Below are 26463 nucleotides of genomic sequence, written 5' to 3' on the forward strand. Positions count from 1 at the left end.
GTAAAATCAAGATCACTCCCCTCAACTCTGAGCTTAATAGGGTGGAAATTATTTGTCTTTATAAAATCAATCCACATTGACTTTTGGTTCCAAAAGCTTCTTAGCAAAGCATCCTTCCTTTGCAAAGCTAATATGAATGATTGAGTTTAGCAAGGAATACAATTACAGGATGCCCCAAGTTCACCTTAAATCTTTCTACTGCCAGTATGGAGTTAGCTGCTCTCCAGGAAGTCCTGATTATTTTAAGCAGTAATTAGTATTAGAAGCCAAAATTGTGGTGCTTCAGTGCACGTTAACTTATTTTGAAGAGCACTAGAGAGGGAGCAGAGTAGCCCATAGACTTTTAGTCACTTCAGTGGCAAAATAGAAAAAAAATGTTTTTTTCAAAGGTCTTGAATTCAGGAATTCCCGTCATGGCGCAGTGGTTAATGAATCCAACTAGGAACCACGAGGTTGCGGGTTTGATCTCTGCCCTTGCTCAGTGGGTTAAGGATCCGGTGTTGCTGTGAGCTCTGGCGTAGACCTCCAGTTACAGCTCCGATTAGATCTCTAGCCTGGGAACCTCCATATGCCATGGGAAGTGACCCTAGAAAAGGCAAAAAGCCAAAAAAAAAAAAGTCTTGAATTCATGCTATTAACTTCACCTTTATCTCTAAGTATCTTTATCTTGCTCTGACATGATAGTTTATTACTACAATCATCCACTCTTTCTTCTTGAGCTACCAGTTTTCTCTTTGTAATTTTAATATTGCCCTTGCATTTTAGTCTCTTTTTCTTTTCTCTCTCTCCCTCTCTCTCTGCACTCTTGAATCAAGCATTATCAAATAGCCTCCAAACTTTGCAATCCAAACATCCCCCTCAGCAACAATCCTTCAAGGACCAGGGGTGGAAAGGCAGTGAAACATCTCAAGGTCCCAGGTAAACACAGAAGAAAAGTAGAGACATAGGCAGGACCAGGTCACTAGCAGGACTCAATGCAGAATGGAAGTGAAAGTGCCCTTGTTCAGAAATTATGAAGAATTACCAGATGGCAGCAGCAGGACACTAGACCAAGCACAGTGCCCATCTGAGCCTGGGGTCTGTGTCACCACACAGGAAACACGTCTGTGAAACCAGCCCTTGGCACACAACACCTGTGACCTCAGATAGTGTCTGTGTCTTTAGTAGCCTACGATCTGGCAAAGAGAAATGCCAGCAAACACCTGTGTTTGGATTGCCATCTAAAATTCTTCTTTACCTTTTTATTTCCGTGGCTCTTGTGTTCATGGTCTCTTATCTCAGGCAACTTTACTATTGAACTTCAATTTCTTAACAAAACTTTAGGTAAAAACATAGAGTAAATAGTTCATTAGTCTAGCTTTTGCTAATTAGTCTAACTTTTTAAAGGCTGGTTAAGGATATCAGAAAATAGAACCAAGTTCTCTCAGAAAAATGTGGCATGTGAAGGGTCAGGAGGTGTCCATGTCGCCAGTCCAGGGGACACTGGATGAAGGCAGGGCCCTGGTGGCCAGCCCTGCAGTGGAGGACATGTGGCCACCTCAGCCTAGGGAGGCCCCATGCTGCTCACCCCAGGCCACTGTGAAGTTCCTCCTGGGAAGGGTTGTTGGCCTCCTGAGGAGGGAGGCCAGGGGAACTGGGCCACTTGCACCCAACTGTCCCACCCCCTCCCAGTCCCTCCCACCTGGCTTGGCCCAGGTGAGTGGTCAGTGCCCCTCAGAAGCCCCAGATGTCTTGGCTTCAAGATTATCAAGTGTCCCCAAAGCAAATTTTTTCCAGAGGCTTCCAACTCTGAGACTCCAAAGGTGGTACCCCTTCTCTTTTTACCTCTGTGGGTGCCAGTACCACAAAACTGTCTTCTCCCAAACAGAATTGTACCTGGAGCCCAGAATTTGGTTATTTGGCACTTTAGTTCATTTGTTCCAAGATTATTTCAATTCAGTCTATTTCATCTTCCTCTTTGAAATCACCTTTTCCATGTCTTCTGAACACCATTTAGAAAAGAGAAAAAAGAAATCTTCCATTTTCACAAATCATACAGCTCCCAGGTCACAGTTCTCTGCAGAAAGCTTTCTCTGTAAAAGCCAAGATTAATTTTCACATGTGAGAACAGTCACCCTTAAGGGCTGCAGGCACAGCTTCCATCTGCCTCTCTTTTGGAGCTGTATCAGTGGCAGCCAGCTATCTCTGCTCCACTCACCCCACACATCCTCAGCCTCAGGAGAAAAATCCTCTCCGCTCAGCAAGCCATGAATGTCAGTGGGGCTCAGGAGAGTCCTGCTCTCCCACGTCATCCTAGACATCTAGACGGTGGTGAAACCCTCGGCCAGGATCCTGAACTCAGGCTCTCCCCAGGAAGTTTTCTAACCCCTTTTGGGGATTCCCAGGTGAACCCCACTGATATTGCACCCCATTTTGAATTGTCTCCCAGGCCACCAGGCCCCCTTTCAACATCCCGATGCCCCATCCCAAACCCAACCTGGTAGAAGAAAGTAGTTTACCATCCTAAGTCTGGGTTCCTGTCAAATTACAATGTACAGACGTACACCCAACCAAGAGTAGGTTAAATTCCTGATTTGGGGAGTTCCTGTTGTGGCTCAGCAGTTATGAACTTGACTAGTATCCCTGAGGACATGGGTTCAATCCCTGGCCCCACTCAGTGGGTTAAAGATCCAGCATTGCCTTGAGCTGTGGTGTAGGTTGCAGACGCATCTCAGATCTACTATTGCTGTGGCTGTGGTGCAGGCTGGCATTTGCAGCTCCGATTTGACCCCCAGTCTGGGAGCTTCTATATGCCGCAGGTGCAGCCCTAAAAAGCAAAAAACAAATTAAATTAAATTAAATTAAATTAAATTAAATTAAATTAAATTAAATTAAATTAAATTCCTGATTTGACTGGCCAAGAGGTCCAATCCTTTTGCACACAAGGTAGTTAACACAGAGAGGGCACGGATGCTATGTGTCTCAGCTTAGCTTCTCTTGGTTTTGTGAGGGCTTTGCAGCTGCCAGTGATGCTGCCCATATGAATGAGGGCTTGCCAGCTCTAGGAAGCTTAATTCTTGCTATGATACCACTCTATGATATTTGGAGATTTACATCACCCCAACCTAGGCAGGCATGTGGACCAATATCTAGCTCTCTTAGTTCCTAGGACAAACTTGGAAGCAACGAAGCCATACCCATAATGTGGGAGGGAAAGAGGGTTGGGGCTGTGCCTAAACAACATTTCTGTCTCCAGACTTCCAGGGTCTAGGAAAGGCCCTTTACCTATGTTTTCTCCATTTCTCATACATAATTTCATCCACACATACGTGAACATGTCTGAATATGTATTCTCCTATTGTTTCAAGGTTGTATTGTCTCTACAACTAAGATATTAATTTGTATATATACACACATCATCTCAGAGATACACATAACTGGAGATAGAGTTTTTGGAAATATTTTCCACATCATAGTCTCTGTTTCTTTCAATATGCTTCTTTCTGTTTGTTTAGATCTGTCATTCTGCTTATAGGGTTTCTTCAGTGCCAGTAATCTGGCAGTCTGCTCATAAAAAGTTGGGTTCTAAAAAACTGCCAGAAAGTGAGGAGTGAATGGTGGGCTTGCAAACCACAAGCTATATTGTAGGGTAATTTTTACTTAGGGATCTTCAACTTCACTGTCTTTAAGTCTTTCCTCTTATTCTGGTCACATTCTCCAAGGAATCACTTGCACTTCCTGCCTAGCTGCCAGAACTGGGGGAGCGAGGTAGGAGGAAGGGTGGGGGCCCCAGCACCAAGCATGGCAATGCCCATTTCTTCTCTTTGTTTCCAGTAGGGAAGCCTGAGTTGCAGTGCAGTGTGGGGTCTCCAGGGCAGAAATTATCTGTGTATGCTTTCCAGGTAATAAACCTCCAGCCTTTTGCTAAGGTTGGGGAGGGCCACCACTCAGCTGGTAGAGCTGAGAAAGGGATTTCTAACCATTTCTTAAACAGGCTTTCAGCCAGTCCCCCTTATTTTCCTTCCCCTCCCTTACCCCCACCTCCAGGAGTAACTCGAATGGCCAATTCCTTAATCTTCTAAGGACTTTATGGTTGAACACAGACTGTTTCTCAGCTTCTGGTATAAAGGTTTGATTTCCTTGAGCCCACTCTCATCTTCACTGTGCCATCTGGTTCTCAGCTTCCAAAGTTGAGACAAATGTTGTCTCCTTTCATAGTCTCCCATTCCTGTGGTTTTACATCTTTTAAAATAGCTTACTATTGTTTAACAGGGATTCAGGAATGAGTTAAAGCAGATGCACATGTTTAATCTACCATCTTTATTCATAATAACATTTCAAAGTGACAAAGGTGGCAGAGGACTGGGCTGGACAGTAGCAGTAACAACCCTTGGGTTATGATGAGCCACCAAATGAATATGAAGCCACCGTATGATACTATTGAACTAACAGTTAAAGGGAAACTAGAAAATAAGTCTTAATAGATGAAAGGAAACTACTCTTCTGATATGTTTGCCTATTAGAAGATAACGATATCTAATTTTGGCTTCCACATTTAAGTGATATATGGGAAAACCTTGGAATAGTGGAAACAAAAAGTGATTTACATAGCAGATTACCAAGCCTGTGAGTAAAAGTTATTTAACCAGAAGCCTAAGAGGTAACAATACTTTCAAGTAGATGACTGATTTCCCAAGGGAAATACTCATTAACTCTGTTTCCATAATAGGGTAACAAAAGAAAATAAGTTGAAGCTGTACCAAGAAAATGGACAGTTAAACATTTGAATGGGCATTAGGAGAAAAAGATAAATTTCTCTCTCCGAAACTATTTATAAATTCTATCTGTGAAATAGAAGGTGGAATGGGCCAGAAGATGTCGGAAGACCCCTTCATTCTCCATATAATATACTTTATCATCACATTAATATTAATGTCTATATGATATTTATGAGCCCATTCTCCAAGGAAGGCATGCCATCACTCTCATTTGATAGAATGACTGCTATGGGTTTGCCTTGGCAGATGGAATATGTGTGTTTGGTTTATGCATGCTCCTATCTGAAGTCTTCAATTTCCTGCCTCATTAGAAAGCATAGCCAAAAACAGTTTAATTGACCAAAGATGCCTGAAAACAGAGAAAAAGCAATTAAGAATACAGGTCTTTACAATTTATTTAGTGGCTCAGAGACATATTATTTAAAATTATAGAGCATTAGAGTAGGGTTTAGAACAATCAATTACCCTTATGCTAAATGACTGTTTCTGAGTCGTACCTTAAAGCTAGATAATTTACAGCTAGAAGTAATTATTTTTAAGAATTTTCTGTTTACCAAAAATATTTAAAAGCAGACAAAATGAATTACTTGTAAATTCAACCCTCACATTAAAGAGGAAAAATTAGTGCTGTGAATATTTATGTTTAGATATTGAAGGTATTCAAAGAGGTATGTTTCAAGAAAAATTGTACTGAAATATTTATCTTTTAAGTGCAAAACAACAAATAATATGCAAATTTGAAACTGTGATCACTGAATTTCATACTTTATAAAACATCCAGTTTCCAGTGTAATAAAGCTATTATTGTAATGATTATATATTGTAATGATTTACAATATATCAATTGTTTTATCTATTGCTACTGGAGACAAGTATATTAACATCCACCAAACATGTCTCAGGTGGAATCAGGTAATAAAAACTTTACTGGAAAGCCAGTGATAGTGTCACTTAGGATGACTCCTCAGGTCCGAATTGGTCCATCATGCTGGTCAATCAGTCAGCACCAGAGATTCTGGTCTTGTCGTTATTGTCCCATTTCCTTTCTGCTTGCTTTGTGATTTGAAAATGTGAGTGTCAGGTAATTACTGTTTTGGTAACTACAGCTATACTCCACATTTGTTGGGGCTTTTACCTTAATAATTCTATTTGAAAAGACTTTTTGTTTTATTTCCTAAACAGTGTATGGGCCTACATTTTTTTAAATAAAATTTTTATTGAAAGCCCATTGAAAAATGAGTTTTACTCAGAAGTAATTTGCTCTTTATCAAAAACTTGTAAAATATACCTATCCGTTTAAGCAAAATATGCCCTCAAAAGTTCAACTAAATGAACTACATTGAGTGAAAAGATTGGAGAAAATTGAGGTAACTCTTTACAGATGTCTATATGATCTGGCCTTTGTTCTTTCTAACTGGCAGCTATTTCTTCTAATATGTTACCGTCATTTGGTCCTTACTTGCAAAATAAACACTAATCAGTAAAATATTTTTCTGGAAGATTTGTCTGCACCAAACTATGCTGAATTTGTCACATTAAAGATCCATTTCTTATTGCTCACTAGCTGTATCTTTGAAAATTCATAAGTTAGTTTTACAAATGAAATCAATTGAATTTGCTTTTTAAAGAAAACATAAAAAGAAAAAAAAAATGTTGCTTTTTTTGTCACGGCAAGGATATGCTTTCTTCCAGTTTTCTATTTGAAATCCAGTTATGTATGTATTTGATTTGTTAAATGTGAGCTATCCAAAATATAAATGAACCAAGTAAGTTTAAATATAGCATTTGGTGATAGACTGTATTTATCATGGACTTTGGATGAATTCGCATTAATGATTTTACCGAAATTAATTCCATGTAGTAGTAAAATATTAAATATGCTTTTGAGGAAAAATCTAACTGAACAATGGCCTATGTGGGATTAAAAAACAGGAATTCTATAACAGCAGGTGTAACCTTGGACTTGACTATTCAAAAAAGTAATTCTGAGGATAATTATGTAACAGATTTCTAGTCATAAAATAAAGCTTATCAGCAGGTAATCTTTATAGTACACAGGGCTTATAAAAACATGGGTAATAGTTCTTATTGAAATGATAATCTCTCCCAGGCTCTCTCCATGATTCCTGAACAAGAGCAGTTAATGCTGAAAGTATGAAATACCCAATACAAGGCCCTGCTTATGGAGAGTGTTTTAGTTAATAATATGACTTGCTTAGGAATTTTAGAGAAAAAATTCTTAATTATATTTTCATATTTACATATTTTGAAGTTCCTCATGTTTCAGAGCGTTCAAATTTTATGTGTTATTGATACACCAATATTCTACTTTTTTGTTCACTTTTTTTTTGTCTTTTTAGGGCCACAGTTGTGGCATATGGAGGTTCCCAGGCTAGGGATAGAATGGGAGCTGTGGCTGCTGGCCTACACCAAACCCACAGCAACACCAGATCTGAGCAGCTGTGTCTGCACCCTGCACCACAGCTTATGGCAACGCAGGATCCTTAACCCACCAAGCAAGGCTAGGAATCGAACCTGCGTCCTCATAGATGCTAGTCAGAGTTGTTTCTGCTGAGCCACGACAGGAACCCTTTTTTGTTGTTGTTGACTTTTTAATAAGTTTCTAGGTACTGATATTTGCATGCCACCTGTAAGGATACTCTCTCCACCAGACAGTGGAGCTCTCCCTGAGGAAGCCCCTTGGCAAGTCCTTCCGCCCCTCCCTGGACTCTTTCATTGGGACCCAGATGAGCAGGGTTGGGTGCCAGGCAACCTGGTGGGTGAGCAAAGGGCAAATGAGAGTGCTGTGTTCTTGACAGGACAACACTGCAGATTTAGGACATATTCAGTTCATAAAGGTCACATCACTTAACACTGACAAGAGTTTTAAAAGTTCTGGATAATTCACCAGCTTCCTGTACCTTGTGTGTTCTAGTTCAGTGTTTTCCTGAGATTCACAGAAATGTATAGAGACTTTTTGCTGTTTTCACTCTGCAATTGGAATTCCACGGGCACATGATCTTCTGTATAAGGCTGCACTTGTTCCTTTGGCCAAATGAGACATCCTTCCTACTAAAACTTTGACTGAATAATGGAACTAACAGGAAATCAAACCAGAAAAAAAAAGAGTAATATGGAGGATTAAAATACGACATTTTCTTTAAAAAGCAAAGTTAAATATTAACCCAGCAGAGAAATTAAACAGTGCCATGAAATCACCCTCTCTATCAATAGTGCAGTTTTGTTTAAGGATGTTAAGTGTCATGTACTGTATGAGTTATCTATTGCAGCATAAGAAAATATCTCAAAACTTTAGTGGCTTAATACAACGGTGTTTGGAGTTCCCCTCGTGGCTCAGCAGTAATGAACCCTATTAGTATCCAGGAGGATGTGGTCTTTTTGTCTTTTTAGGGCTGCACCCACGGCATATGGAGGTTCCCAACCTAGAGGTCTAATTGGAGCTATAGCTGCCAGCCTACACCACAGCCACAGCAATTCCAGATCCGAGCCCCCTCTGTGACCTACACCACAGCTCACGGCAACACCAGATCCTTAACCCACTGAGGGAGGCCAGGGATCTAACCCTCAACCTCGTGGTTCCTAGTCAAATTCGTTTCCGCTGTGTCATGACGGGAACTCCCTTTGTGAATACATTTTAAATCACCACACCTACATTCATAGCATTGCTGGAAAGTGGCTTAAATTTATTATTACAACCAGTTTTTAATATGAACCTAAATTTTCTCCATAAGTCATTACCAGATGTTAATGAGGTTCTATGTCTCCAGATTGACTACATATAGCTCTGAAGCACTGAAGAGTCTCAGATCCTCTGACTGACAGAGCTGCTCTGTATCCATATTCAAACAACTTTGTATGACTCACTTTACTTGAACAAGCAAAAAAAATCTCTCAGCAGTCAGACCAGTTGGTAACCTAGATGAGCTTAAACTGAAAACCAAATAATTTTTTGTTGAATTTCATGTAAAACGTACTTAAAAACTTTTGTCATAAAAAGTATTTCTATAATGTGATATATTATTTTCCCTTTCATCACTGAAGAGAGGATGGCTGTGTTCCTATCCCAGCTCAAGCTACCAGCAGCAATGCTGGCTGCTCAAGCTCATGGGAGGCCTGGTCCACCAGGAAAGGATGGGTTACCTGGGCCACCAGGAGACCCTGGACCCCAAGGTAAGTTTTAAGGGAGAATATTTGTTTACCAACTCTTTAACTCTCAGTATTTATAATATGCAAATCACAGTTAAGACAAACATTATATGTATTATAGAATATATATTTTATATAATACGTAATATATTTTTTATAAATTTACATATATAAAGATTTAATGTAGGATAGCTTGCTAATATTTGACTTTCTAGAAATATGTCTTTGTTATTTATTCAAATTTAAAGCTGAATGGTAATTATCTAAATGTATTTAATAATAATGTTTGTTATGATGACAGCAATAATATGTGCTTATTTATCATTATTATCTGGGGAACTCTCAGTTGTTTACGCCTTGCTGTTGATGTAAGTAGACAACAGGAATCATTATCTTAAAGAAACAGGAACAAGTCTTAAGTCCTGCTACTGTAACTAGTGATTTGGGTCTGAAATATATTTTTGAGAAATTTTAGAATCCCTTTTCTTCTTCTACGAAAGTTGTGGATGGTAACTTTTGAATTGAAGAAAATTTCTCACATGGTTTCTAAAACTTTTAAAGCAAGACTTTACTTAAATTGGTAAAAAAAAAAAAACTGCTTCATTGCTGACAACTTGACAAGAAACATGAACTTAAATGGAGCTTGATGAAATTAAACTGGCAAGACTCTTTTCAAATAATGTGATTGACAATCAGCAGAGAGGCTAAATAGAACCTGGTGTAGAAGATTCACAACTCGGGCAAGGAAATATTAAATCCAGTGAGTACAAAACATGAAAGATAAGACCACGGAAACTGCTTTTCATGTATTACCATAGAGAAGATCAAGGGCCCTCCTTGGAATAAACAAAAGCTTTATAAAGGAGAAAACATCAATATCACATAGGCATACAGCTCAAAATACAATAAATGGAAAGAATTACTTTCCTTTTGCAAGTTCACTTTCCTTCCTGTGGCTTCTCTGTTTTCTAGAGAAGGGCCCCAAGGTGATTGCCCTGCCCTCCTTCACCCAAAGGAGCCACAATTGTTCCCTGCTGAAGGGTTTGTTAGGATCTTGACTTGCACTCAAGACTGACAAGGCTTCTGGGATAGTTAGCACAGTGTAAAGTAGCAGCAATGAATCACTCTAGTTGACCTGAACTCCCTTAGGTCATAAAGAGGTTTGACACATAGCTGGGAGAAAAAGTGTGGAATCGGGTGTAGCAGTCTGTGTGTACCATTGTGTAGAGTGGTTAATTATTAGCTTTTGCTGGTTGGGTCTGTTGTAAATTCAGAGTATAGAAGATGGGAAGGGAAGAGGTTGAAAGCCATCTGAAGATGTCTGATGTCTCAACCTATGTGAAGAACCAGGACCATTGACACCAACAGAAGAAAAGTCTTGCACAGATGCTGTACACAGTGGCCATCTAAAAAGACAAGAGCAGTGCATAGTCAAGATAGCAAGGAAAACTGTTCTGAAACTAGAGTCACTTGTCCACACAAACCCCTGTCTCAGGCCCCCTTGCATTCAGGGAAGGCTTTTCTGTAAGTTTCTCAGGCAGAGACAATGCTAAGCCGACAGTGTGGAAGCAGTTTTTGGAAACAAGACCTCTCATCACCACTCATTGAACTTCCCTTCTGCAAAAAATTTCTATGGGTTTTACCTGCTATGCTGCCATGGAGAGCTCATCAACTACTTCTACTCCTGACAGGGCTTTAGATGTAATTTTTTTTAAAAAATGAAGTATATAGTTCATTTACAATATTGTACTAGTTTCAGGTGTATAGCAAATAATAAATACACATGTATTCCTTTTCACATTCTTTTCTCTTGTAGGTTATTACAAAATATTGAGCATAGTTCCCAGTTCTATACAGGAAGTCCTTGTTGATTATCTATTTTATGTATAATAGTTTATATAAATTAATACCAAACTCTTAATTTATCCCTCCCTTCCCCTTTCCCCTTTGGTAACCATAAGTTTGTTTTCTGTCTGTGGGTCTCTCTGTTTTGTAAATAAGTTCATTTGTATCATTTTTTTAGATTCCACATAGACGTGGTATCATATGATATTTGTTTTTGTCTGACTTAGAATGATAATCACTAGGTCCATCCATATTGCTGCAAATGGCATTATTTCATCCTTTTTCATGGCTTCTATTCCATTGTATATATAATTTGAAAGACTTCCCCATATGAGATTTAGTAAAATTTACAAAATTTTGTCCCACCAGAGGGTTTATGACAACAGGCATATCTTGATTATAACTCAGTTGTCTCCTCAACTTTTGCATGATATCTCCTTTTCAGTATTTATTAAATGCCAGAAATGCAGCTGAAAAAAAAAACTTGTGAAATATGGGATTCATTTTTTAGGAATATTTGCCTGTAATTATGCTTCATTGATAATCCTGTCTAAGGACTCTAGGAAATCTACTGTAAAAAAGAAAACAGGGCTGTGGTTTGATTTTTGGTGCCTTGCCAAAAGTTGACAAGAACTGAAAGGTTTTTCTCTGGTAGATAAATAGATATTAAATGCACAAAGATGAAGTTATGCAGTAACTTCGAAGCTTTGCTCTGCTTGATTTAAAAGTTCTCTCAGAAAGGAACAAAAATGCATATAAAACTGTTACCCAGGGACTATACAAACCTCAGATGCTGTCAGCTGAATTTGTCCTCTTCCTGGCACAGCTGGACTGAGTTTGAGGAAAAGCCGAAGTGAGAAACTCAGCACAGAAGGAGAAACAGAATGTGGTCTGAGCAGGATGCTGTGTGTCCTGCCCACTCACAAATTCTGTTTGATGGTGGCTCTTCAGACATCTCAAAGGGATGTTTTTTCCAGAGTTTTTCAGGAAAGATTCATTATCATTTGAAATGAAGTGGTTTGGTTTGAAACATGCACTAGAGAATATGTCCTTTATTATCTTATTATCTTTAGGGAAGGATAAAAATTTAAAGGGGTTTTAGAAAGTTTGCTCATCTGAGAAGCAGGAGACATGGAGAGAGCAATGAGAAAATTGACATGAGACTACAAGCATGCCTCGGAGATATTGTGGGGTTGGTTCCAGACCACCGCCATAAAGCAAACACTGCAATAAAGCCAATCATGCAAATTTTGTTTCTCGGTGCTTATGAAAGTTATGCTTTCACTATGCTGCGGTCTGTGAAGTATGCAATAGCATTATGTCTTTAAAAATGTACATAGTTTAATTGGAAATTATTTTTATTGCTAAAAAAAAAGTGCTAACCATCATCTGAGCCTTTGGTGAGTCATAATCTTTTTGCTGGTAGAGCGTCTGGCCTCCATGCTGGTGGCTGCGGACTGATCAGGGTGGTTGCTGAAGGTTGGAGTGACTGTGGCAATTTATTTATTTTTTTTGTGTGTCTTTTTTTTTGCTATTTCTTGGGCCACTCCCGCGGCATATGGAGGTTCCCAGGTTAGGGGTCGAATCGGTAGCCACCAGCCTACGCCAGAGCCACAGCAACGCGGGATCCGAGCCGCTTCTGCAACCTACACCACAGCTCACAGCAACGCCAGATCGTTAACCCACTGAGCAAGGGCAGGGACCGAACCCGCAACCTCATGGTTCCTAGTCGGATTTGTTAACCACTGCACCACGACGGGAACTCCGGCAATTTCTTAAAATGAGACAATGATGAAGTTTGCTGCTTGTATCGATTCTTCTTTTCATGAATAATTTCTCTGTAGCATGCAATGCTGTTTAATAGCATTTTACCCACAGTAGAATTTCTTTCTGAGTTGGAGTCAGTCCTCTCAAATCCTGCTACTGCTTTATCAACTACATGTAATATTCTAAATCCTTTGTTGCATTTCAATAATCCTCACAGCATCTAAAGATTCAGGAAGTAGATTCAATCTCAAGAAACCACTTTTTTGCTCAACTGTAAGAAATAACCCCTCATCCATTACAATTTGATCATGGAATTGTAGCAATTCAGTCTCCACTTCTGATTCTAGTTCTCTTGTTGTTTCCACATCTGCAGTGATTTCCACCACTGAAGTCAAACCCTGCAAAGTCATCCCCGAGGGTTGGAATCAACTTATTCCAAACTCCTGTTAATGTTGTTATTTCAACCTCTTCCCATGAATCAAGAATGTTCTCATTGCCATCTAGGATGGTGAATTCTTTTCAGATGGTTTTCAGTTGATTTTACCCAGATCCATCAGAGGAATCACTATCTATGGCTATGACAGTTTTATAAAATGTTATTTCCTAAATAAGACATACAGTAAGTCTAGTAACCATTGTTCACCATAAAAAGTTATTATATTCTTCTCTATATTTTCTGTACAGTATAGTACTTTCCTGTGAATTATTAATTTTGTTAGTGGAAGTTTGACTCTCCTAATCATTTTTATTCTCCATTTTGCCCAACCTCCCACTACCCTCCCAACTCCCTCCCCTGTGGCATCTATGTTTCCCTGTATGAATCTGTTTCTGTCTAGTTCTTCTTCTTCTTTTTTTTTTTTTGTTGTTGTTCATTTGTATCACATTGATTGATTTGTGGATATTGAACCATCCTTCTATCCCCGAGATAAACACCACTTGATCATGGTGTATGATCCTTTTAATGTTTTGTTATGTTCAGTTTGAATATTTTGTTGAGGATTTTTGCATCTGGGTTCGTCAGGAATATTGGCCTGTAATTTTCTTTTCTTGTTGTGTCCTTGTCTCATTTTGGTATCATGGTAATGCCTCATAGAATGAGTTTGGAAGGGTTCCTTCCTTTTCAATTTTTTGGAGTAGTTTAAGAAGGATAAGTATTAACTCTTCATTAAATATTGGGTAGAATTCACCTGTGAAGTCCTTTTGACTCTCTTGAGAGGTTTTTTGATTACCAGTTCAATTTCATTATGGGCGATTGGTCTGTTCAGATAGCCTATTTCTTCTTGATTCAGTGTTGGAAGATTATGTTTCTAGGAATTTATCTATTTCTTCTAGGTTGTCCAATTTGTTGGCATCAATTTTTCATGGTGATCTCTTATGGTTTTTGTATCTCTGATATCAGTTATTGTTTCTCTGCTTTTATTTCTTATTTTGTTTATATGGGTCCTCTCATTTTTTCTTGATGAGCCTGGTGAAATATTTGTCAATTTTGCTCGTCTTTTCTTTTTTTCTTTTTGCTATTTTAGGGCCACACCTGTGGCATATGGCAGTTCCCAGACTAGGGATCAAATTGGAGCTACAGCTGCCAGCCTACACCACAACCACAGCAACACAGGATCCAAGTTGCATCTGCAACCTACACCACAGCTCACAGCAACACCAGATCCTTAACCCACTGAGGGAGGCCAGGGATCAAACGCAAATTCTCGTGGATCCTAGTTGGGTTCATTAGCTGCTGTTGCTCATGTTTTCAGAAAAAAAAAAAAAAAAAGAGAGAGAGAGAGAGAGAAAACAGTTCTTGATTTCATTACTCTTTCCTATTCTTTTGGTCTGTATTTTATTTATTTCCTCTTTGATCTTTATTATTTCCTTCCTTCTTTATGTTTTGTTTGTTCTTCTGTTTCTAGTTTCTTTAAATGTAAAGTTAGAATTTTTCGAGATTTTTCTTATTTCTTGAGGTAGGTCTGTATCATTATGAAGTTTCCTCCTAGAGGGGTCTTTGAGGTTTTCTGTAGATTTGGGAAGGTCATTTTCCCACTTTCATTTGTTTCAAGGTATTTTTAAATTTTCTCTGTGATTTTTGTCAATGACCAATTGTTTAGTCACATGTTGTTTAGTCTCCACATGTCTGGGTTTTTTTCCTCAGTTTTCTTATGGTCATTTTTTTAGTTACATACTGTTGTGATTGGAAAAGATGCTTGATTTTATTTCAATCTTAAATTTTTATGGAGACTTCCTTTTTGGTCTAACATGTGATCTGTCCCAGAGAATGTTCCATGTGCACTTGAAAAGAATGCACATTCTCCTGTTTGGGGGCATGTAACTATTAAATATATATCTACTATGTATTTGTGTATATATATAGTATATAAATATAATCTGCATATATCTATTAAGTCCATCTGGTTTACTGTGTCATTTAAAGCCAATGTTTCATTATTCATTTTCTATATGGATGATCTATCCACTGACGTAAATGGGGTTTTACATCCCCTAGTCAATGAATCTCTTTCTCATATGACCTAGTTGCTTTTCAAGCTATTGCCTCTATGTTGGGATTTGGAGTGAGTTAGTTTGTATATGTGCTCCTCAAGAACAGAGTCTGGATGTCCCACAGCCCTCAGCCTCTCCTGGACATAAGCCCTGCTGGTTTTCAAAGCCAGACATGACCCTGGCTTTGAAAATGGCAGTGGGGACCTATCTTCCCATTACAGGTCCCCCAAGGTAGAGAGCTTGACGTGGGTCTTGGACCTCTCACTCCTCAGGGGGACCATTCAATTGTGATAACCTTACTGTGGGGTGGCACTCCAGGGCTATGAGTTCTGACTAGACTACTCCTCTGCCCCTCCAACACATCTTGATCTGGCCTTTTTGTTATATCCTCAATTGTAGAAATTCTATTCTGCTAGTCTTCAGGTCATCCTCAGAAATAGTTGTTTTATATATAGTTACAGTTTTGGAGTGTCCATGGGAGGAGGTGAGCTCAGGGTTTTCTAGCTCACTATCTTGATCAGGAACCCTAAACGGACTTTACTTAAATTTTTTTCCAAATAGCTGATTTTCCACCTCTGTGAAAATCCTCAAGAACAGATAACTATACATGAAATCCCCAAGAGATACCATACCTGAAAGCTTTATCCATTTTAGAAAGAACCTTGCACACTGAGTGGATGTGGAATTAGTAGGAAAAGACAGATCTAGGATTCTATCTTCCATCAGTTTTGGAGGATGATTGTTCTTTCTTTTGAACTTATAAAGTTTAGCTACTATTGGTTTGTAATGAAGGAAACCTTCTGTTATTTGTAATCCAGTGGCCCAGAGAGTAGTTCATGTAACTGATACGGATTTGACCTTTCAGATTTGTTAGCAGTAGGGGCCTTGGGAAGTGGGAGGCATGTGTGTGTCAAAATGATGAAGGCACAGTTGTCAGTTAGTGGGCTGGAACCAGGCAGGCCAAGTACGTGTAAGGCCCCATGTGAAGAATTTATTCCTCCCCAGATGCCAGTAACATTTTCGCTGACCTCATTTTTCCAGTATGCATATACATGCACAGATTTACAACTTCAGAACTAAATCCCTGGGATTGAAATGGAACTTCACTTCTGGACATAAAGTCTACCACCTGAAACACAGTAGCAGGAACCACATTTCTTCAATGACCAGTGCCTCTAGATGCTTTGGATTAGGATTCTGCTGTTGTTTTATTTCTCTTTTCCTACATAAGCCTCACTGTTATCAAACCATCATGCTGCACCTACATGCCATGAAAATATATCTGTTTGCAGACTGACCAACCTTTTAGTCTTTTCAAGAGAGGCCTACCCTAAAAGGGTGAAAGTTTAATTCTAGAAAATGAGACAGCTGTTATGGACCTTATTAGCATTCCTATCTGAAGTTTTCTCATGAAGCAAATATAAAATAAGACTCTATGGCTTTTGGCAACCTTCACAAAGAATGAGCTTGGGACCTTATTAGGAAATTTAAGAGTAGAAAGCTGTCGTGTGCTTTGTGCAATTCAAATCTTTATTTATTAATACTTGGTCATTATTAACCTAACAAGCTGAGAGATTTGTACAAATAAGTTGTTATATTTGACAGGAGGCATGTAAATTTTACTCTATTAAACAAATACACAGATTATTATTTCTCGTTTTATGATACTATATGCACTGAAATCCATGAGGAGTAATATATTTTTCAGTATATTTAAATCTGAAAACTGAATTTTAAAATGATTAAATTCAACTTTTAACAGTTATGTTCTTCATTTGGAATTGTGTTCCAGTGTTATTAACCCTCTTGTTATGCAAAAGTTCATATATCTTCAGTTATTTCTCTTTCTTCCTCATTTTTTTAGCCTATGGTCTTAAGCACTGACTGAGATGACTTAAGGGTCAGCTTAACAAGGTCTCTGTAATAGTGGGAACGGGGCTGAACTAGCAAATATACTTCAAGTAGTAAATGTTATTTTACTACAGAAATGTTTAAATAATGGATTTGGAAGGGTGAACCTTTTCTTCGAAGTCTTACATGGATGCCAGTGTATAAAACACAGAGAAAAAAGTGCTTTATGCTTTATAAACAACAGGGATAAGGGGCTTCCAGAAGCAAAATTTGCTCTGTACTCTTCTAGCTCAGGTGATAACAAGCATATACAAGAATAAGAATGATTTCATCTTAAAACATATAAGTGAAGTAAGTCAGACAGAGAGTGACAGATATCATATATCACTTATATGTGGAATCTAAAAAAGGATACAAATGAACTTGTTTTCAGAACAGAAACAGACTTACAGACTTTGAAAATAAAACTTATGTTTACCAAAGGGGACAGGTAAGGAGAAAGGATGAACTGGGGGTTTGGGACAGGCATATGCGCACTGTGTTATATGAAATGACTGCCCAACGGGGACCTGCTGTATAGCACAGAGAACTCTACCTAATATTCTGTAATAATCCATATGGGAAAAGAATCTGAAATGGATTGGGTGTGTGTGTATGTATAACTGAACCACTTTGTTGTACAGCATAAATTATCACATTATATATCAAATATACCTCAATAAAACTTCAAAAAATGAAAAAAGTTAACTAAAAAAATTTTAATGTATACAGATCTTAGACCTAGTTTGTTTTGGTTGAGTGGTTCATTTAAGTCAATGAAGTAAATTCAAATGAATCCTTCAATCTCCTCTTGCTTTAAAAAGCAGTGTTGAAGATCCTAGTCCTTTGGAAGTATGATGAACTGCCATGTTAAAACATGGGCTTGCTGGCATTCCCATTATGGTGCAGCAGAAACGAATCCAACTAGTATCCATGAGGATGCAGGTTCCATCCCTGGCCTCACTCAGTGGGTTAAGGATTTGGTGTTGCCATAAATCTGTGGTGTAGGTTGCAGATGCGACGTAGCTTGGATCACACATTGCTGTGGCTGTGGCTCCTAGCCTGGGAACTTCCATATGCTGCAGGGGGTGCAGCCCTAAAAAGAAAAAAAAAATGGCTTGCTGTCTTAACCTTAACTCTCCTATATTGTTTTAGTAATGTGAATGAAGACCTGACTTCTGAGTTGGGTGGATTCAGATATATTTTAACTCTTACTGCCATTTATTAAAATCATGAGTTTTTGTTCCTTTCATTCCCTTTAATTTTTGGATGAAGGTCCAGATTCTGGCTATCAGATTATTTTCACATTAAGCAGAACTCTTTTAGCCTAATTCTTGTATTTAGCTTGTCCCTGCTCTCCAGCCAGAACCACTACTGAAGAGGGCTCACACACCTTGTCAAAGCAATTTGAAAGAAGGTATGAGTGACTTACTCAGGCATTATTTTCAATGCCAAAAATCTCACTCTCAAGAGTTTGCCTAATTGGAACTTTGTATAGTAACTGCATGTTTCTAAGGTTTATATTGCCTTTTGCACCAAATCTGTTGATATGTTAATATATGATTAATATGAAACAGCTAATATACTTTATGTTAAGTGAAGGAATTACATCAAAATCATAGAATAAGAACATGGTTCTTACATGGGCTTTGTTGCCATAAGACGCTCTTACTTTTTTGTCTCACTTTTTATACATCTCTCACTTAGGCTACCGAGGACAGAAGGGAGAAAGAGGGGAGCCGGGAATTGGGCTTCCAGGGAATCCGGGTCTTCCTGGGACTTCAGGTAATAGTGATGTTCTCTTCACAACATGAGCTGGCCTCCAAAAAGAGGAACCAGGCCTTCTCCCCTGTGGCCCTTCTGTATTCCTGCAGGTGACACTGAATGACCCACATTGCTTGGTCAGAGGGAGGGAGGAAGAGCCAGATGTTGACTTGCCTTCTGATGGGGTCTTTTATTTCATTAGCTCCAGGCTTGCCAGGCTCACCAGGGGCTCCAGGGCCCCAAGGCCCCCCAGGACCTAGTGGAAGATGTAACCCAGAAGATTGCCTCTATCCTGTATCCCACGGCCATCCACGGACAGATGGGGAATAAGCACACCAGAGGAAGACATGGTTCCGAGGCATCTCTCCTTGCTGCTGGAGTTTCCTTCATACTATCAAACCCTCATGATATGTGGGTGACTTTTCTTTTATATAGGCCAGACATTAAAAGCAAATATTGGAATCCTATTCCAATAGGATATGTGATATCAGCCTTTTTAAAATTTTTCCAAATTCATTCCATTTGTTTTGCTTCACCATTGTTATGATTTTTATTCAGGGTTTTCTATGAAATATGTAAGCAAATCTTATCATAAGTTCTTCTTCAAGAGGAAATGACATCTATGGTTGGTAGCCTGATGGTGATGTACTTTTTATAGTCTCATCAAATTGCATTCGGCCTTTGGTTTTTCAGTTTTAAAGTTTCAGACAAAGTTTTCTTGGTGTTTAAATTTACTATCATTGCTAAAAACTTCATCAACTTTTTTGATGTAGTGTGTGGCTCCTGCTGAATGTTTTTTGACTACTTTTTATAGTTTAAGAATTCTTATGCTATCCTATATCCATTCTAATTATGCAGAGAAATAGGCAATAAGAGCTTCACTTCATAACATATTTTTTTGGGGGGAAAAAAAAACCAGGAGGCTGTTTTATCAGGGAGCCCAATATCTACCATAGCCAACTACTGAAATGATATTAATTCTGTGCAATGAGCTCAATTGAAAGCAACCCCACTGGCATGAGTATATACTGCTCATGCATAAAAGAGGAGGAAAAACAGCAAAGCCTAGCACTGAGGTCCCTTCACTGAGTTTCTCTTGTGGGAAACAGCTATTTTCCCTAAGAGGTGTTTGGTGGTGAAGGCACCAAGCTCTCTTTGTACTTTTGAAGCTTAAAGGGCCTTGCAAGGTCTTTGGACCCCCCGTATCCGTTATCCCTCTGACCTCATCACGCTCAGACTTGAAGAACCAGCCATCAGAGCAAAGGATGGGATTTGTGGCAACTGGGAAAGAAACCCCCTTTTCCTAGAAGACAAATGTGTGATGTCAGCCAATGCCTATGGACAAGCTGAAGCCTGGAACTGCTTACTGGAGAACGATGTTTCTCAGAAGTTGCAGCAAGAGGTGCAAGGGCAGTAAAAGAGACCGAATATGCAACCAGCACAGAGACCAACGAGTCCGTGCCCTTTAGCGGAGACAGGCGCTACCACACCAAGTCCTCTGACTGGAAATGAAAATACATGATCACCAACCACATGGCTAGACGGTAGTTTTATTGCCTGGCTCTTGTGACTTTGAGAAGCTGTTAGTGGAAAATAAACGATTTTCTAGAACACTGGGCATGAGGATGTTGCTGAAATCTAAGTGATGAGTCCCAGGGATCCTAAAGGCGCCACGCGCAGGGCCCTCCTACCTCGAACCTCTGAGGCCACGACTCTGCCGGGAGCAGCGTAGATTCCAATTTGGCTCGAGCCGTCTAGGCTGATTGCTTTTATCTCTTAATTGAAAAATGAGTTGGAAAGGCAAGCCCACTGAAGTTGGAAAAAAAAAAAAATGTGAACAGGGTCGTGCAGGGAGCGTGCCTCCATGATGGCAGGCTTTGTTCAAACGCTCCCAAGGCTTGAACTGGTTTTCATTGTAGATGGAGGAACTGCTGGTCAGGTAGGGTCTACGTGACCATGCATACCTGCAACCTTTTGATTATTTCATGTTGAATTACGCTGTATATTTCACTTCTGAGTTTATTTATTTTTCTCTTCCAAGGTCATTTTATTTATTTCAAGTGTTTTTAACTTTAAATTGATTTTCTTCATTTTCTTTCCTGTGCAATACTGACAATGGTGCTGTGTTTTAGACTTAACACAATCGTAATATACATAGGCATTTTCTTAGTAAAATGATTATTTATCCCCCCAAAATGTACAGAGATATAAAATCTGGTGCTATGTGTATATTTTGAGCTTTTAATTTGTGGAACTTTAATTTGAATTTTCTGAAAGCTGACAACACACCTACCACTCATTAATTTACTTGAATTTGTCATAAAACTAAACATTTTTTATGTTTTCTAAGATTATTTTTCATATTAATTGGTGTCTTTATCCTTTTGCCTCTTTGCTAATCCAGAAGTACTTATTTTAGTATTTTACCGTTTTTTTCATGAACTTTTTTTGCTAATAGTGCTCGATGTATTTTTGTTTTCTTTGAGTCAATCCCTTCACATACATAAGAAGACTTAATTCATTTTCTTGTTTTATAAATTCTGCTCATTTTAATTCCAGAGAATATGTCATGTATCCTTCCTTACCAACTCTATCTTTAGGAACTTTCTTTTTCTAAATTCCATTAATGCTGGCCTGGCTTATTCCTGTTGCAAGAATCTGAATTTATTCAGGTGATTTGAAGAATAGGGGAATAGACTGTTATATGGTACGTATGACAAAGCTGACCTGTCACAATGATTCAAGCTATTTTTTAAAACTGACATGTATGACTCAGTCCACTTTGGGCATAATCAGCAAAACGGGGCTGTGTCACGGGGAGCGAACCTCTGCTCAGCCTCCTGTGTACCCACGGTCCTCAGCTCTGTACACATGAGCTGCAGCAAGGGCAGCAAGAAAGCCTGTGTCCAGCTAATACAACACCAAGGGGAGATTCGGCAGTTGCCTGATTCTTTTAAAAAGAAAGTGGATAATATAAGGCCCCAAAGTAGAGTGTGACATTTTCCCCTAACTAGGTGGTTGCCAGTTCTCTTGCATCATTGTGTTCCATTCCAAAACATTTGTTTACTTTCACACAGATTTCAATAATGTCCACAGCAGGGAAGAGGAATGATCATATTTCCTGAATTAGCTCTTGTTTGGACTCCAGACAATATAAATGTTTAAATCCAAAACAATTAGAGGCCACGATGGCAATTAATAATTAAAACTGTGTTTGCCCTATATAAATATGTCTGAATTCCAGTCTAACATTTTCTGCCAAGATCAGTTAACACTGTCAGATAGAAATCCTTCTACACAAAGAATAATATATGGCTTTAGTTAATATTTATTGCCTTTGGAATCTAAAGAAAAAAAAAAAAAGAATTCATGAGTTTGTTCATCATTCTTTCCTGCTAAAGACATTGACCATTTTCCTAACTATAACAGAAACACAGCCAGTCTTAACTTTTGAAATTTTTCACCTTGTGATCAAAGTAATTTAATTAATGACTTTAAAGTAATCCCATATGCTTATTTCCTATTTCATGACATTGTTGAAACTTTAAAATTTTAGTCATTTTCATTATAGAATTCAAGTGATTATCTTAGGATATGTTGTCTGTATAAGATGTCATTTGATATTTTGATTTTAAAGTAATTTTTATGAGTATGTTTTAGAAGTTAAAGAAGATTTAGCTTTTCTGCAGTCTTTCTCATCTTTTGAGAGCCTGTGATATACCTCCTTTTGTCCACTAGATGGTGTTTAGAGCAACTTTTATCAGAAGAACTGAACAGAGGTTCAGAAATACAAAGCTAGAAACAGTTTAGTGGACAACTAAGATTCTTTGCTTTTACACTTATTCTTTTTTACTCTTGTAAATAACTTCTTGTTATTTTATGTTTTTTATCTTGTTTTGTTAATTTATATTTTCCTCATGTTAAACATCTTTAAGAAGCAGGCACAATAACCTTTGGTTTGTTAGCTGTTTCAATTTTATTTCTTCAGTGGGTTTATATGCCTAGTTAACTTGAAAATTTACTATTTGTAACTTTATTTTGTGTGCTACCCTCATATTTTAGTGATTAACATGAAAACACTTGAGTAATCATCCTACCCTTTGAACAGGATAGAAAGTCTCTTTTGACAAATAGAAAGAATTTAGCTTATCACAAGAAGTAAACCATTTATAGAATTAATCAATGTCTAAATCTCCATATTGTTCAAAGTATTAACAAACTTTACAATTAAATTTGTATAATTATATTTTTCTATAAATGTATCACTATTTACAAAAGATAAGGAACACTATTTTTCAAAATACCATTTAAATTTTCCTGACATTGGTACTAATATCCTGATACTGAGAACTTCCAGGTTAAGTTATATGCTTAAGTTTTTTCCAATGAATTCTCAGAACAGTTTTGCCAATTTGTGCATTGCTCTTGCTTTTAAATTATTTCTCACATTTGTCTTGAGTCTGCCTTCTTAATACACACAAGTGTTTGTCATTGTGTCCCAGTGTTTGTTTTCAACACTCTAAGGGAGAAGGGTTGGACTCCTTTTATACCACTCTCACATAGATTACACAGCCTTCCAAGAGGAAGAGATGCAGACAAGAACGGAATTTGTGTCTTTTATGCCTGTTATTTCAAAGCAGCTTAGCCCACTGAACTGTATTCACTCATTAGTAAAGGTAGCATTAACGACATCAAAGTGTTTAACTATTAGGACTCTCAGGAAAAAAAGACAAATTGATGACTTTCGTTTTATTGTGTGGTGAAGCTGGAGCTATAACTTGAGCATTTCACTCAACAAAATCATGCCAGAGTAACTGGTCGAGTTAGTTAAATTGAATGAAGAGCCAACTGAATACAGAGAAAACTCATCCAGAGAAGCAGACCCAGAACAGCAAAAATTTACCTCAAAGACAGGCTTATAAAAAACCAAGCTAAGTCTAAGAAGACCTAAATGGAAAAAAAGTCATCTTCAGATCCAGTAGTGATACAGATTACAACTCAAGGAGTTGTCTACTTGCTTCAGGAATTTGTCAAAAGTGAATACTAATAAAGTAGTAGATTTCACTAAACATAGGGGGTAGTTCAGTAAGATTTCAGTTTATCAGAAGGGTGTGTGTTGCTTGACCATAATAAGCATGTGGGTATACAGATGCTAATTACATTACAACTTTCTATTTTGCTGTATTATTAAAAACACATTTTAGGGATTAAATATTCTTCAGTGTATTAATGTATTTAAATTCAGAATGTTTTATGGCATATTTTATAACTATTTATTTTTAAAATAAGATTTAGGATTAATTTTTTTGCCCATTTTGTTTGTCCACTATCTTACCTCATCAAGGTATTTAAGATTTAATTCAACATACTCGTGTTAAATGGAATGACACTAGTTTTATGCTAAACCCCACGTGGATATAATGCTTTGAGGCCTTGGTTCCTATTTGTTCATGATGTATAACGAGCTTGTCACTTATCTCAGCAATAAAGGATTTGACCCTAAATCAGGGAATTCTAAGGTGCAGTTGTTAAGAGCATTTCTTCTTTGGCTGCAGCTCCATACTTCAGTCCATCTTGGTGGGTCTCAACCTCAGGGAGGATCCAAACACACTCATACACCAAGCATGAGCCCCACCGATGCCCACAGAACCTTCACATTAGCGTTTTGCAGGGTATAGGCTGATACCATGCTGGTAATGATGCTTTTGTTTGTTACATGAATCAATGCCTAGCTTGAAATAACTAGGTTTATAAAAGCCCATCTCTGTGGCAGCTTGTGAAAAGCTTGGTCTAATGACTTTGGATGAGAAAAGCAGAAACAAAAGTCAGAGAGCAGACAGTCCTTTGTTACGTTTGTCCCACAAAGTGATCTCCTTAGTAAATCATGTGGGCCTGAGCACAAGAAGAAACAACACAATTAACTTTTCTCATAAATAAAAGCTCTTCCATCATTAGTGATAAGCCAATAGGCAATAAGAGATTAAATACACAGCACATTTCCTTAATAGAAATGAATCACATCAAAATATGCCAGTGGATGTAGATGTTTGCTGAGACATAGCTATTAACTCCCCTAACTCCTATTAACTCCATGCTTCCCTTATGACATAGTAAATTAAGTAAATTAACCATGTGTTCTCTAAGGGATATTCTGAAGTCCTTTCACACAAAAATTTTCAACTTGGAAGCCAGAGACAAATTCAAATAAATCTTAGAAAGTTTCTTGGAGCCAATTTCTGTCACCTCTTCTCTTTCTAGGTATTGTTAGAAAAATTCAAGTCAGGACAAGATGTGAAGGCATGTTAAGGGGAAAGTTAGCGTGGATTCCCACTTACTAAGATTCAAAATAAGGTCAGTCAGCATCCTTTTTCTGGTAACCAGATCTAACAAATACATTACACTTCCTCTGGTTAATCATTTAAAGAACATTTGGGCATGTATATTTAGACTCATACAAACTTACAGTTAACCAATTGTCATTTAATATTTACTGAGCCATATGCACTGGCACTGCCATGTCCTGGATCACAAGCTCACTAAAAAAGACTAAGTACACAACTGGAAAGTATTTATTTCACTGTAGGAAAAAAGAAAAAGACTTGACCTATATTTATTGAACAGAACTGTTCTTTTTCTAGAAAGAGTTTTTAAATAATTTATGTCTATTTCCTGTTTGTAAACAGCAAGATTATTAGTTGGCTAGTGTTTTTTTTTTTTTTTTTACTATTGCTTTTTCACATCTTTTGCCAGGGCTCCCAGAAAATTCTTAAAAGCAACTTTCTTGATATATAGGTGATATTATGCATTTCTAGTGTTCTTCCCCCTGTATGGGTCTCTTTTTAAACTCAAGAGATATTAAACATCAGAGAGGATTTAACAGCCAAAAAATTAAATAATACAGTCAAAGGTGATCCTCTAAAGTGGGGATTTACATTAATCGTATTTCAGGTTGCAAATAAATCAGATTTTACTAACTTTTGATGTTTAAGAACATCAATATCCCTTTAGTCAGCTTGAAATGCTATCCATAAATAATCAAATCAATCTTAACTGATGCAACTTCTCATTCATAGCTTCTGCTAGACAAAGTCAATTATCCCAAACTCTGCAGGGGAATGCATGTGCTCAGTCACACTGGGAAGTGATTTCCATAGTTCTTAACCAACCTGTCAGATATTAGGGATGAAAATCACATCATGATGCCATAGAAGCACTGACTAGAAATAAATCACTTGCCCTTAAGTAACACGCCCGCTTCTAACCACCTGTAATTATTCCACACTCTTCTCCCAGAATGTGCTTCAGGTGACATTTCATCCAACTTTGAGAAATATCTCAGAGGTTTTTAAGATTTCTGTTTTGCTAGAGAAGGAGATTTGTTCTAATTCAATACTTATCAGCTCTCTTTCAAGGAGAAGATTTGCGGGATACATTTCTTTGCAATTTCACAGTCAAGTATTTACTTACTGCTTCTATAAACAATTTTGCCGAACTGGATTTATAACAGAGTGTTCCCGCCATTTGGAATGTGCTGGTTTTGCACAATCTCTCTGTAAGTGGTTGTTTCCAGGATTTCTGTATTTGTGGAGCTTGTGGTACAGCCTTTTGTATATCAAGTTTGTGAAACAGTTGAATGAACTTTCTTTGAAATTTTATTTTTTTTAATTTTCTTATGACTATGATATTATAGAACTGAGACACATGTATTGGGTTATCTAATTTTTCTTTTTTTGTATTTGATTCTGTCACTCCAGTTAAAATAAAACCACCTTGGGTGAAAAGA

At 37.9% G+C, this 26463-nt stretch overlaps 1 protein-coding gene across 3 annotated transcripts in view; it reads left to right on the forward strand.

Annotated features, from left to right (window-relative positions):
- The window catches only part of COL19A1 (collagen type XIX alpha 1 chain), a 357656-nt gene extending 331193 nt beyond the window's left edge, over positions 1 to 26463 (forward strand). For all 3 annotated transcript variants that reach the window (XM_084958732.1, XM_003121272.6, XM_084958748.1), the window contains 3 exons: positions 8820 to 8948; positions 18624 to 18701; positions 18883 to 26463. In XM_084958732.1, coding sequence (XP_084814858.1) covers positions 8820 to 8948; positions 18624 to 18701; positions 18883 to 19010 — 335 coding nt within the window. In that variant the 3' untranslated portion in view covers positions 19011 to 26463. The remainder of the gene's footprint in view (positions 1 to 8819; positions 8949 to 18623; positions 18702 to 18882) is intronic.

This window comes from Sus scrofa, chromosome 1 (genome assembly GCF_054392235.1).
Source record: "Sus scrofa isolate SSC_HxYL_T2T_F1_AM1 chromosome 1, Sscrofa_HxYL_maternal_Yorkshire_Landrace_v2.0, whole genome shotgun sequence".
NCBI classification, from domain to species: Eukaryota; Metazoa; Chordata; class Mammalia; order Artiodactyla; family Suidae; genus Sus; species Sus scrofa.